Below are 15,327 nucleotides of genomic sequence, written 5' to 3' on the forward strand. Positions count from 1 at the left end.
GGGACACGTACATTTTACAAAAGAACTTATGACTTGGGACCAAGTTTACATACGGGGATTTTCCCATTTATTGTACGATCATTCACTACAATGCAAAATATCTTTAACAAAAAATGTTGAAAATTAAGCCTCAAAAAAGGTTTAAATTAATTCAATTAAACTAATAACTGTTTAATACAATTTAAGACTTGCGACTTTGTCGTAAGTTGTTTTGTAAAACAGGCCCCTGCATGGAATCTATGTACCACCCACAGATAGGGATTATCCATAGCCTGACCTCTGGCATTTAGCATCAGAAGAGACTTGTAATAAATCAATTTTTATCATTACTTGTGAAAGTTCTCTTGTCTTTTGAGATACACAGCCCATCTAACAACTAATTTTGCACATCATTAATTAATTTAATGAATCATCCCCATTTAAGGCACTGTGTTCTGATAAACTACCTAAGGGAGCAACAGTAACAGGTGCTTGTTTGGTATAAATTAGTATCAGTCTACAATGGAATACTCCATCTTTATCATTAAACTGCAAAGAAGTCCTGATTCTATTTAACAAACTAAGAGGAGGTGTGTTTCCTACAATGCCCTTTCACACAACAATAAAGCACTTCTCAAATAATGCATCTGACAAGTTTCCTACACTGTAGATGCAAAAACTGACAACTGTGAGGACCTCAAGTGCATTACTATTTCATGAGTAGATACTGCAATTAATCTCCAACACCTTTACTGCTTATTTTGCATGGTACCATAGAGTCCAGTCAATGGCCCTCAGGAGAATGCTTATAAACATAGGCCTCAGGGGAGGATCCAACTGGAGGTTAACAACAAACGTATATATACGATCAGAATGTTCAAATTACCATCAATTACAAAAGCATGTAATAGAAACAGTTAATGATGACCGTAACCATGGAAATCCGACTTCAATATCAACTACGAAGAATAAATTTGCTTCCTCAGATCATACACTTTATTTTCTTGACCATTTTCCAGTGACCTCCATAGAGCAAATTTCAACACTAATTTTGCATTTTCTTTCGTTCATTGATGTGCATTTTGAAGCTGAAATAATCTTTAATTTTGTTTTAAAAATATATCTTTCCAAACAATACAATTAATTCAATCTATGAACAGAGAAACACACTCAGAGTGAGCCAGTGTCAAGATTTAATGCCGAAGTTACACATTTACTAGCACACTTAATCAGTCAATCACATCGGAATGATTATCTCTGCCAACGAAGTTAATGTCTTCCCTTCTGTTTGTGTTTGTGTGTATATTTTTATTGAGAAAATTATGCGTGGATTTGATTCACATTTCACACTGAAATAGGTTTGCTTGCTGGCTGATTAATTTTAGTTAGTGATATATGCATGGTAACACTTGCAGTGGACAGTATATAGGGAATTTCTACTGCTTCACTAGTGAGATGGTGTATGGAAAACTAGTTCAGACTCAGTAGTGATTGACACATATAGAGAACTTGTATTGCACCTCATTTGCGAGATAGTATATAGAGAACTTGTATTGCACCTCATTTGCGAGATAGTATATAGAGAACTTGTATTGCACCTCATTTGCGAGATAGTATATAGAGAACTTGTACTGCACCTCATTTGTGAGATAGTATATAGAGAACTTGTACTGCACCTCATTTGCGAGATAGTATATAGAGAACTTGTATTGCACCTCATTTGTGAGATAGTATATAGAGAACTTGTATTGCACCTCATTTGCGAGATAGTATATAGAGAACTTGTATTGCACCTCATTTGTGAGATTAGTATATAGAGAACTTGTATTGCACCTCATTTGTGAGATAGTATATAGAGAACTTGTACTGCACCTCAATTGTGAGATAGTATATAGAGAACTTGTATTGCACCTCATTTGTGAGATAGTATATAGAGAACTTGTATTGCACCTCATTTGTGAGATAGTATATAGAGAACTTGTATTGCACCTCATTTGTGAGATAGTATATAGAGAACTTGTACTGCACCTCATTTGTGAGATAGTATATAGAGAACTTGTACTGCACCTCAATTGTGAGATAGTATATAGAGAACTTGTATTGCACCTCATTTGTGAGATAGTATATAGAGAACTTGTATTGCACCTCATTTGTGAGATAGTATATAGAGAACTTGTATTGCACCTCATTTGTGAGATAGTATATAGAGAACTTGTATTGCACCTCATTTGTGAGATAGTATATAGAGAACTTGTACTGCACCTCATTTGTGAGATAGTATATAGAGAACTTGTATTGTACCTCATTTGCGTGATAGTATATAGAGAACTTGTATTGCACCTCATTTGCGTGATAGTATATAGAGAACTTGTATTGCACCTCAATTGTGAGATAGTATATAGAGAACTTGTACTGCACCTCATTTGTGAGATAGTATATAGAGAACATTTACTGCACCTCACTTTAGCAAGATGATATATAAAGAATTTTGCCTCATGGAATTCGAATTCTGCTCGCAAGATGGCAATATAGGGAAATTACATTGTGTTTTTTATTCAGTGTATTGACAGTCCATTACACGACACTATGTCACCATTAATGCCTCACTCCACAGTGGGGCGTAAGTACTCAATACATCTACTACTGAGCCTCAATACATGGGGAGTCACAGTACTCAATACATTTACTACTGATCTGTAAGTAACTGAGGGGTCACAGTACTCAATACATCTACTACTGAGCCTCAATACATGGGGGGGGGGTCTCCACAGTACTCAATACATCTACTACTGATCTGTAAGTAACTGAGAGGTCACAGTACTCAATACATCTACTACTGAGCCTCAATACATGGGGGGGGGAGGGTCACAGTACTCAATACATTTACTACTGATCTGTAAGTAACTGAGGGGTCACAGTACTCAATACATCTACTACTGATCTGTAAGTAACTGAGGGGTCACAGTACTCAATACATGGGGGGGGGGGGGGGGGTCCACAGTACTCAATACATCTACTACTGATCTGTAAGTAACTGAGGGGTCACAGTACTCAATACATCTACTACTGATCTGTAAGTAAATGAGGGGTCACAGTAACCGCGAGTACTTGACCTTCTGCTACTCTTTGGAGACTACAAGTGTGGATTACAAGCTCTGAATTAGTATTGATCTGACATTCTAGTTGGCAGTAATTATAGTCTCGCTTGCAGTCTTTCGTTACACACATACAGTCATACCATGGACTAGACTTCCCAAGGATAATTAAGTAATTAGTCATTGCTTTTCTATCATCATTAACTAGTTCATACTTCATATTTTCAGTTGTATTAGAAAATTCTGCATTTACTAATCAATGAAATTAGTGTACACTTTCATTCATTTCTGAGATTTATTTATAATGATGGCATATCATCTGTAATCCAATATTCAGAAGAAGAATGTGTTTGATTGAGAATGATCACCAATAGTTTGTTAATGCAGTATGGTAATCATAAGAAAATAGATAAATAACTCACAATTCCCTAGCAACCTTATCCCTCCCCACATGCTTCCAAACTACGTCAAGTATCATTTGATGCAAAAACACTGCGAAATTTCATTGATACTTTTTATTTTTAGAAATGTCATATGACTCATCTTTAAACTTAATTTTGCTATTTTCATGGTATGGGCTTACAAGTATTCAAATTTCCACTAACATGAGAAAATGATAACAAGAGGCCCATGGGCCACATCGCTCACCTGAATCACCTTGGTCCATATCAGAAGACTTTCCATATATATTTGCATGTAAAACCGTAGTCCCTATTATGGCCCCAACCTACCCCTGGAGGCCATGGTTTTTGCAAACTTGAATCTACACTATGTCAGAAAGCTTTCATGTAAATATCAGCTTTTCTGGCTTAGTGGTTCTTGAGAAGAAGATTTTTAAACATTTTCCCTATATATTTGTATGTAAAACTTTGATCCCCTATTGTGGCCCCATCCGATCCCCGGGGACCATGATTTTAACAAACTTGAATCTGCACTATGTCAGAAAGCTTTCATGTAAATATCAGCTTTTCTGGCTTAGTGGTTCTTGAGAAGAAGATTTTTAAAGATTTTTCCTATATATTGGTATGTAAAACTTTGATCCCCTATTGTGGTCCCATCCGTGCTCCAGGGGCCATGATTTTAACAATTTAGAATTTGCACTATATCAGGAAGCTTTCATATAAATCTCAGCTTTTCTGGCTCAGTGGTTCTTGAGAAGAAGATTTTTCCTATATATTTGTATTTAAAACTTTGATCCCCTATAGTGGCCCCATCCAACCCCAGGGGGCCAGGATTTTAACAATTTAGAATCTGCACTACCTAATAAAGCTTATCTATAAATTTCATCTTTTCTGGCCCAGTGGTTCTTGAGAAGAAGATTTTTTAATGACCCTACTATATTTTTACCTTTTCCTGATTATCTCCCCTTGGAAGGTGGCCTGGTCCTTTATTTTAATAATTTACAATTCCCTTTACCTAAGGATGCTTTGTGTCAACTTTGGTTGAAATTGGCCCCGTGGTTTTTGAGAAGTCAAAAATGTTAAAAGTTTACAGACGGACGGACGGTCAGACGGACGCCGGACTATGGTTGATCAGAAAAGCTCACTTGAGCTTTTAGCTCAGGTGAGCTAAAAAGGACAGACATGGCAAGAAGGAATTCAGATTTCCATCAATGCCAGAAAATGAAACAACATGAGGAATGAAAAGTCAGCCATGAAATCAAATCCCCAAAACACATTTTCCTGAAAGCAGATCATCTGCCGCGATGAATGAGCCATTTCATAAATGGATGGATCTAGACCTGCCCTAACGGGATTAATACACAGAGTTTATCCAATAAAACATATTCAAGAGACAGCATATTCGAATGTCATATCCACTGGTACACTGTACAATCCCTGCATTACAGACCAGACATTGATTCCAATATCTGTGACTCGGATAAAAGTTGCGTAGAATCCTGACAATGGGTTGATCGAGACACAACATAAAGTTATAAGCAACTTTTGTGCAAAGTATGTTTCTTTTGTCTCTTAGGTACAAAGTCATGGCTTCGACATAAATTTCATATCTTTTTTTTTAACCTATGGTCTTAACTTTGGTCAGATGGCATTAATTCAGGGTTATGACTCACCAACAGGCCATAAGCATCCTTTTCAAAAATAATTCTTGTCAGTGACCTTGACCTTTTGTCAGGCTCATGACACTGCCTGGATATAGTAAGCCTTGTGTCTAGTATGAGTTTCAAGTAACTCTCTATATTACAAAGTTACAGCTCACGTGAAGATTTCAAGTCTTTGTTTTACTTGTGACCTTGACCTAATGACTTTGGTCATAAAATACCATCCTGTGCAAAGTTATGAACTTCTAACCTCTCCCTATCACAAAACTGCTGCCAAAAGCAGCTGTTCAGATGGAAAGCACGGCGATTCCTATCCATATATTGTTTGTGCGAGTAAATCCTGATGGCATCCAAAATTTACATTTTCATTTCATATTTTAGGTGTTTGGGGTGTGGGATGAATGTCATTTTCAATGCTGATCATTATAAAGTTTAATTTTGAGGTGGGGAGTATATTATTACTTACAATGCTGATCATTATGAAGAGTACAATGAAGATCTTGCCGAGAACAGTTTTTGCTCCAACATCACCATAACCCACAGTTGACATGGTTACCAGGAGGAAATACATACATTCCCAGTATGTCAGCAACTGAGGATTTTCAAAGTTATCCCAGGGATCGCCAGCATTTTCAATCTACAAAGCAGACGTCACTTCAATACTGAGTAAATTCATACCCCATAACGTTATCTACAAAGCAGACGAACATTCACTTCAATACTGAGTAAAGCAGACAAACATTCACTTCAATACAGAGTAAATCCATAGCCCATAACGTTAGCCTAAGGTCAATTCAACTTAATTGAAAGATTATCATCCCCGCCAGCCCCTCTAAAGTTGACCCGCCATGAATTTTTTTATTTTGTGAAACTTGCGATTTCCGGAAAATTTTCATGTCCGACTCCGGTATTTACACTTCTTGTTTACATTTCCGGTATAGCAACATGAAAAGCCATGTGAAGAAAATAGTCTAATAGATCTATATTATTTTCTTAATTTCTCACGTTCTTACAGGCGCAAATGTTGAAGAAGTTAAGTATATTTCTGTTTGAAATTAAAGCTTAACCTGAAATTCGTATTTGAAAATAGCATAGATTGATATCCATCTGGCATTAAACTGTTAAATGATGCGCATCTGTTGAAAAAAAAAAAACTCGCTTGTCTTTAATATTTTTCTCAGAAAATAAAAATTAAAAAAATAAAATCCTCCCACTCGCCTTATACTTTTTGGTGACCCTGGATGATAATCTACTAATTAAGTTGAATTGGCCTTACACAGAAAGAATTTACATCATTTAGTGGCAAGAACACTGAGTCTAAAGCTAGCCTGAGGATAACAAGTCAAGGATAGCTATTATATTTGTGAAGCTCAAGTCAGCTGAAATATTAAAATCAGCCAACTTTGTAACTACCCTCAGTCTACATAATATCATAACCTCAGGAAAAATATATATCACTTGGGTTCATACTATCAAAAAGTACTCGGTCTCTCTAATAGTTAATTTGAACTCAAGTAATACAATTGCCTGTGACTATAACTAGCTGCAAAACTGTAGCTCTCAGGGGGTCGGGGGTTGTTGATTGGGACCACTGGCTGATCCCAATTTTTCTCAGTACCAGCTACAGGGTAACATGTTAAATCATAAAATGGGATGTCAGGTTTTCTGTCATCCAACTGCACGTTGTTCATCAAAGCTAGACTATTACATGCAATCTAAAGTAATGCATAGTGTATCCTGTAGTCCAGATGTTCCAGGTGCTGTCTAGTTCCTGGTGCCAGACTCGTCTGGATAAAAATGCATAGTAAGGTGTGGACTCACTAGATGTAAGAAACCAGCTGATGCCAGCCAGAGACTGATGAAGAAAGCCACGAGCTGGGACAGCTTTATCATGGTGCTGGTCTTTAGGACATTTAAGTAGGTCAAGATGTCCGGGATGGACATCAGTCTTAATGCTCTCAAAAACCTCAGACCTGGAAAAGAAAGTGATTGTCATAGAAAAATAATCTATAAAAGCTAGAGCTCGGTTGACATTAAATGGATAATTTGTACACACATTTAGTTGACATTAAATGGATAATTTGTACATACATTTAGTTGACATTAAATGGATAATTTGTACATACATTTCAATAACAAACTTTGAAATACTGCAATGTACAATATTGTGTTTTGTGGACGAATACTGAATCTTGTCTAATTAAATAAAATAATATTTTGGTTCCTGCTACCTCTCTTGTTAGGGCAAGTTTTCCAGCGGGTTGCATTTGATACAAAACGAGAATAATATATTATTTCATATTTGTTCATGTATATTGGAAATTGTAAACACCCGCCTCTATTTGTGACCTACATGTACTCAGTACATGTACTTGCAACTTACCATTAATTAATCCATTATGAATCTAATCATTCTTACTCAAATTAAATGACAAACCAATAGATTTACTAGTAATATTTTTCCCATTAAGCTGGGTCCCCATAGTCATAATTTAAGCCAGTGTTTGTGGTTGTAAAAAATGTAACTCTGTGCCCATAAATTACAGGACAATAAAAGCTTTTAACATGAATTGTACAAATTTGGTAAAGGTCGATCCTTGCGAAATATCTATTAAAAATTATTACATCTTCAGATCTGTGTCGGAATTTTAAGATATTCACACATATCACTTCCTGCTCAAATGAATTGTATTGGGCTTGAAATCAACCAATCAAAATGGCACCTACTATAAAGCCCATCTTAGTAAAAGCACACATGCTACAATGTAATTTTCACACAATATCTCAAGCTCTCAGTCTATAAGGGTTTTTCATGCTCTATGTATTTGAGGAGTTTTTCTTCATCCTACTCTTTGTGTCAAGTACAGAGCATGGCAGACAAATCAGCTTTACTTTGTCTGATGTCTGTCTGTTCGTTCATTTTTTACTGAGGACAGATTTTTTTAAAAGATGTCAGATTTGGACAAAGACTTCAGAATAATTTTTACAAGTGGGTCAGTAAATGGTTTCTTTAACATACCAACACTTGCCGTGAAACAGCTAGGGCCTCCAATTTATAAGGTGGTATCCAAAAGACCAGTGATTCTCATTTCTAAATGCTGAGCATTTAGCAAAGGAGCAATCATTACCTATGATCATATCTTAGGTTTGACACAGCCATGGCACAAGCAGGACTCGAACTCATGACCTCCGGGTTCCTAAGCGAATGCTCTACCACTGGGCTACCGAGATTGGGAAATTGAATTATGGTATTAACATATATATATTTTTAATCACGATTTTGATGACTAATGCGAGATTTCTTTTCTGTGAATCTAATATTTGGTGCTACTGTAATCAGGATCAGCATATGGAATCTATTGAACCAATTATATATAATAGATCATTTTAACACTGAAGGAGGACATTCATCTCCTCATGTTTTTTCCTTCAAATAATCAGATTTTGTAGTTTGCAATTTCTTTTTATCATATTAGAAAATCAATTTTTCCAATATTCATTTGTTCACATTTTTCTTTGCTTTTAGTTTTCTTTTTCTCTTTTTTTTGGGGGGGGGGGGGGGATATATATCCATGTTTCATTCTAAAAGCAAAGCAAATAGTTTATCTGTATGAAATGTGCAAGTTTCAAATGCATATATTTCATTCTTGAAAATACACTAAAGTATATGAACTGCAACCCTACAAACCAGAAACCAATCATGAAGCATGCTGGCACTTCATGAATATTTATAAGGCCGTCGTGAAACAATGCAATTCATATCCTCATGTATTTGCAGAAATGAAATTTTAGGCCTATGCTCGGCGCTTACGGCCATTGAGCAGTGAGGGTTCTTTAAATTTACCACCACTTGGAATGAACCTTCAAATCTCAAATCATTTGCCCAAGGCTTGTAATTGGACTTCTATGGGTAAAACTGTAAATTAGTACTTTTTTCATGTTTATGTAATAATTAAGTGGCATAAATTTGTGTCAAATATCTAAAAGTGGCAAAAATATTGATCAGCTGACTTAAAATTTTCCTCTTCACATCCAGAATACTGAAACTTAAGAAGTACAAAATTCAATATTGCACGAGAATTAACAGAGTTCAAAGAGGCAAGCTCTGAGAGTTTCTTTAAAGCTTAACAAAGAGTCAATTACATTCTACATCAGTGAAGCTCTCATCTCCTAGCTCTCTAAACAAGAAAAATTCTTTTATATCTCATTACTATATAGACTGGCTTTTCTTAATTGTTCTACAGGAAAATTCAAAACAAAACACTTCATATTGCTTAAATCTTGCTACCATGGCAAAATTGATTTTTGGTTTTTTTGGCTGAATAAAATTTTTAAATATTTTCAAAAGAATCAATACAACAGATGCAGACAATAGTTTTTGTTATAAGACAAGAGAAACAGCAATGAAATGGATGGGTAAAATATTAAACCAAGCACACACATATCTTTTGTTCATGATATTCTTTAATGCCTGATTATACTACTGATCCTCAGACATCAATCTTAGAATTTTTTCATATCATGTTTCATACCTTACTAAGCCGTCTTCTAAGAAATGTGTGAAATCTATACCAGTATTGTATCAAGTTTCAATACCATGTTTTAATGAACTCAATACAATCCTCGATATGGATAAAAGATTCTGAAGGGAAACCTATCATTTGATATCTTCAGAACTTCAATATTTACAATTCCATTTCTAAGCACTTTAGCTAGATGTTGACTTTATCAGAGCTGTTTGGAGATGTTTTTAAAAAATCAATGGGTAATGGAATCCTCAGTTTTTATCTATGAGTTACATGTATACGCTGAAATCAATAATTCAGAACATCAACTTGGCTTTTGCTAAGCAACAGTCAACGAGCCTCTGTATCTACCAGGACATTCAAAAGAAACGTTTAAAACCATCTATTTTCTAAATCATCGAGGACGGAAATTTTAAATAGTGTGCTCTATTGATATACTGAAATCTGCTATTTTGAAAGATCACTTATTTTTTAATAAATTAACGCTTATTTTGAAATAAAAATACATGTAATTTCTCTGACAACACATACGTTAGTTTGAAATCGCTAATATTGAAATAATGCTGAATTTCAAGTAAATTGACAGTCGATCCTGCTAATATTTCATATCTGCTGTCGTATTCTGTGATCATACCGAAAGATAAGTGTCCCAAGACCAGTTATATACGTCAGATATGTTTATTGCATTTTTTTAATAGCATTTTTTGACCTTGGCTTAACACAGCAGTAAGGAAACACACCCCTAATGCGAAAGTGTCAGTATATTGAATTCCGATACCAACAATTACTTTGGCTCAACATAATTATTCGTATATACATGTAAAATTAAGTTGAATTCATTTTCACTTCAATTAATTTACAATATGTTTAAAGAATAATAGATCTGCAATTAAATAAATTGGTTCAGGTTTCCATGTGTTTATAAGATCAAGATATTCAAAATCAAAAAAAATATTTTTCCATAATGAAGGAAAAAGATCAGCTATTTTCAACTCTGGATATATTGAAAACAATCAGCTGGTCCCTGAATTTTTAAAATTTATCTGCAGTAGACTGTAGAGATTCTGTAAGTTTTTAATGGGGACCATTGTTACGTGTTGTGCCTACATAACTTCTAAGTTGAACAAATGTTGGCTGCAGATCCGAAGCTCTCTGGGAAAATACTGGGACAGCTAGACCAGGGTTACATATCTGCAGCTAACCTGATGTCTATAGATAAAGACTGTTCATTCATGCAGGCAAATGAAAAGCTTGAATGTTTAATCAGATACTGACGAGGACTTTTTTTATTTCGAAAGAGCAGTATTACAGCTCAGTTTCAAATTGCAGTGAATCTTTATGCTTAATGGGATTGAAACAAAAAATGTTGAATTTCAATATATTTGTATATTGATTTTCTGAAATGAAAATCGTAAATTATTTATTCAGAAAACAATCGCTTGATAGGAATCCAGTAGGATTTATTTCATGTTTGTGCTTGTAAATAGTAATACACTATAATACCCTAAACTTATGGTTTTAATTTTCAGTCTACTTTGAAAACCAGCAAGATTTTAGTGATATTATAGGATTAAACATTCTTTTGGAAGAATTTATTGATATATAAATTCTGGACATTTTACTCACAAACTGAATAAAAGTTCAAAGTTTTTGAGCAAAATGTAGAGTTTACACATCGATAAATTCTTCAAAAAGAATGTCTGATTCTTATAATTCCAATTCATTCTCTGTATTATTTGAGTAGTTTCCCTGCACTATGTTATTTGTTTTCAGGCATGTACATGTATGTACATGTATAACGTTTTTGGATTTATTAATGTGTAAATTTTCATTTCGCTTTATTTTTGTCCATTCAAAACGATTGTGATAAATAACATTGAAATTATTACAATGTAAACAGATAGCTTTACATGTCTCTATTAGCACACTGATCTGTGGAGCGACTGTGACTCAGATGTAGGCCCCTCCCTATGATATCCAATAAAAAAGTAGAACAAGAGGCCCATGGACCTTATAGGGACTGGTTTACGTTTTTTTGAAAAAATATTTTTCTTTTTTGATGTTAAAAATATAACTCATTTAGTGTTGACAACCAAAATCTGCACCTTCTGAATGAAAGGATAAGAGCAATATTTTAGCCTTAACTCTGTGTTATGTAAACAAAAACTAGATCCTTTTTATGTTTACAAACCATGCAGTGAAATGTGAATTTTGTAATTTAAAGCATTTAAATTTTGTACAGCCACAAATTTATCTTTTATAGATAACACATTTTACCTAAAGTATACCAATGAAATGTGATATATATAATTAACTTGGATCTGATATCCCTTCATAAACAATACATGTCACTTCACATAACTGCATGAGGGCACACACTATAATAATAACAGTTGGAGTTTTTGATGACTCCATTACCATGTCATGTCCTGGATATTTATTTAAATTCTCTTTCGCTAGTGACCTTGACCTTGGTAAGACAAGGGCAAATTTTCTGTTCATAAGCAGCTTTTGAATCCAGTAATACTCTAATGTATCTGCTACAGATATTGTTGCATTTTTTAAATATTTCTATCTTCTATTACAGATCTTCACTCAGGGTCAAAGCACATTGTTTGTGTAAAGTATCAACTTCGCAAACCAAGCGCCTGATTTACTTAATCTCATCTACCCCTGACCCTAAGTACGTTAGGTCGTCATAATACAGCTAAAATATCAAAATCCATCCGGCCACTTTTCTATACATCTTCAAAGATCCACATGCATTGGCATTTCAATGGGTTTTGGTAAAAAAAAATTCATTAAGGAAACTTCCTGAAGCTAATAGAATCTTTCATCTTTCTCTGAGGTAAGCCTTCAATTTCCTCCTGAAACACATTTAATTTGACGTCGAAACAAGAATCTGCTATGAAGATGATCAATGCTCGGACTATGACACAATGATAGATATTGATAAAACTCATCACAACTGTCATGATCTATGGTAACCCTATTTACATCATTTTTTTCTTGTTTCCATACACCTGAAGAAGACACCATACATTTTTCAATTAAAATTGTTTCAACAGTTGCAGATTAAAGTCAAAACAAACGTTTTAAGACGTCAATCCACACAGTGTACACACCTAACAAAATAGCTTATAATTACAGTGTACCAGAAAAAATCAACTGAATATTCAGTAAGAGTTAAAATTACATCAGACACATGCATAATGTTATTCTGATGGATCTGCATTTCAAATTGATTTTCCTGAAGCCACATGTACATTATAGAGAACTCTGCCAAATGCTTGGCAGCATTCTAACGATTCTGTCCCTCTCCTCTTTCACACTCATCCAGTCCGTAAGTTGCCTGACAATGTTTATGAGAGTTAGGCATGCTACTGGATTTATAGGTATAAACAGACACTAGCAGTGTTGATGTGTCTCACCAGTAATTGTTATGGTCTTCTGTCACACAAACCCTTCTTTCCTTTCGGACAGCCATTTTCCCCATCCTCACAGAATCAGTAAATTTTTCATCAAATTGGACCGAATGTGTTTTCATGTTCAGACTGAACCGAACCAGGTCTCTTACAAGACCAATAACGTTCGAGAAGTCCTACACATATTTGTTGGAAGAAGTTCAAGGAATTGAAAGTGTACAGCTTAACCCCATTTCAAAAGCTTCAAGTAACTAAATATGGTGTGCAGTGTGCATTGTATTTTCGTAATTTTTATATTTAAAGTGTGCAAATATATATGTACTCGTATATGATGATTACAGCCGACAACAAATATCAGCATGCTTAATTTTGAACGCTAAAATACCAAGAACACACTATGACACAGCAAGCACTTCAGGGCTTGAAACCAACTTTTTATGTCACCAGTCCAGCCGGCCTGATGGGGTATAATTTCAACCAGTCCACAGAAAAATTTACCAGTCCACCAGAGTTTTTCAGAAATAATTAAACATATTTCATTCATGTTATCAAGATAAAATAATGGAATTTAACTTGATATGCCTCAGAGAATATTGTAACACTTATGTGAGATTTCTATTTACTAATCTGGTTCGTCTGATATCTACAGAGGAATGCCTAATGTGTGTTTAAGATTCCTTAAGTATGTTTTCCAAAATGACGTTTTAGAAAATTGACCAGTCCGATCAGACTGACTAAAACAAATCTCAGCCAGTCTGCCAAACTTTTAACCAGTCACGGACTGACGAACATATGTTAATTTCGAGCCCTGCACTTGATGGAAATGCAACAAGACATAAAACCAAAATTGGGAGTTTTTTTCTGTGTCCTTTATAAATAGATGTTACCAGCACTGTCTCTCCTTGAACTGTCATCAATATCTCCAGAAAGCAATTTTGAATATTTATATTTCCAATATTTTTGCCTATGATATCTTTCTTTATTGTAATAATAGTTATTTCCTCATGAACGTGCTGCAGTTGTAAACAATGTGCGTATGAATACAGGACAACAAGATAAACATACACTGTAGTATAAATACAGGACAACAAGATAAACATACACTGTAGTATATCTATTTTAATGGTCGAGAATTCCTGCGAGCTTCAGTGTGTATCTATTTTAATGGCCGAGAATTCCTGCGAGCTTCAGTGTGTATCTATTTTAATGGCCGAGAATTCCTGCGAGCTTCAGTGTGTATCTATTTTAATGGCCGAGAATTCCTGCGAGCTTCAGTGTGTATCTATTTTAATGGCTGAGAATTCCTGCGAGCTTCAGTGTGTATCTATTTTAATGGCTGAGAATTCCTGCGAGCTTCAGTGTGTATCTATTTTAATGGCTGAGAATTCCTGTGAGCTTCAGTGTGTATCTATTTCAATGGTTGAGAATTCCTGCGAGCTTCAGTGAGTTCAGCTCATTATACCCTCATGTATTTTCAACAAGAGGCCCATGGGCCACATCGCTCACCTGATCACTTTGGTTACTGCTAGAAAAAGCAGAGAGGAATTCAGTTTCAAAAGTTGAAATATTAATTGGGCCAATCCTACCCCAGGGGGTCATGATTTGAACAAAATTGAATCTACCCTACCTAAGGATTTTTCCATATCAATGTGACCAATAATGGCTGTTCCTGAGAAGAAGATTACAAAAGATTTTTTCCTATATATTCCTATATAACACTTTGATCACCCACTGTTGCTCCATTCTACCTTCGGGGTCATGATTTTTAAACTTGAATCTACAAAATGTAATGAAGGTTTCAACATAAATTTCTGCTTTTCTGGCCCAGTGGTTCTTGAAAAGATTTTTAAAAGATGGCACCAAATTTTCAGGAATTTTTAAATATTTCCCCTTGAAAGAGGGGGAACATGGTAATATCTGACAACATTCAAGACTTCGAAAAAATACAATTATAATTATAAACCATATACGTCCCTGGTGTAACTCAATATAAATGGTTTATTAAAAAAGAATTCATAAATCATGAAATATATAACATGTACAATTTCATACTAATGTATAATATGCACTATGGCACCATAAACAAAAAAAAGGGGGGGGGGGGTGTGTGTCTAAATGCACAAACTCATATTTTTTTGTCCTCACTTAATTTTGTATAAAGAAAACACAAAACATAACTTGAGATCAATACTCCCAAATAATAAGACACAAAAAGCTATGTTATACATTTAAAGAAGGTT

At 34.8% G+C, this 15,327-nt stretch overlaps 1 protein-coding gene across 8 annotated transcripts in view; it reads right to left on the reverse strand.

Annotated features, from left to right (window-relative positions):
• Positions 1–15,327, reverse strand: part of LOC125668783 (calcium-activated potassium channel subunit alpha-1-like) — an 89,270-nt gene that overhangs the window by 57,967 nt on the left and 15,976 nt on the right. For all 8 annotated transcript variants that reach the window (XM_056164373.1, XM_056164367.1, XM_056164375.1 and 5 more), the window contains exons 5-6: positions 6,958–7,109; positions 5,603–5,773 (exon numbers count right to left, since the gene is read on the reverse strand). In XM_056164373.1, the coding sequence (XP_056020348.1) occupies positions 5,603–5,773; positions 6,958–7,109 (323 nt within the window). The remainder of the gene's footprint in view (positions 1–5,602; positions 5,774–6,957; positions 7,110–15,327) is intronic.

Source organism: Ostrea edulis, chromosome 4 (assembly GCF_947568905.1).
Source record: "Ostrea edulis chromosome 4, xbOstEdul1.1, whole genome shotgun sequence".
NCBI lineage: Eukaryota > Metazoa > Mollusca > Bivalvia > Ostreida > Ostreidae > Ostrea > Ostrea edulis.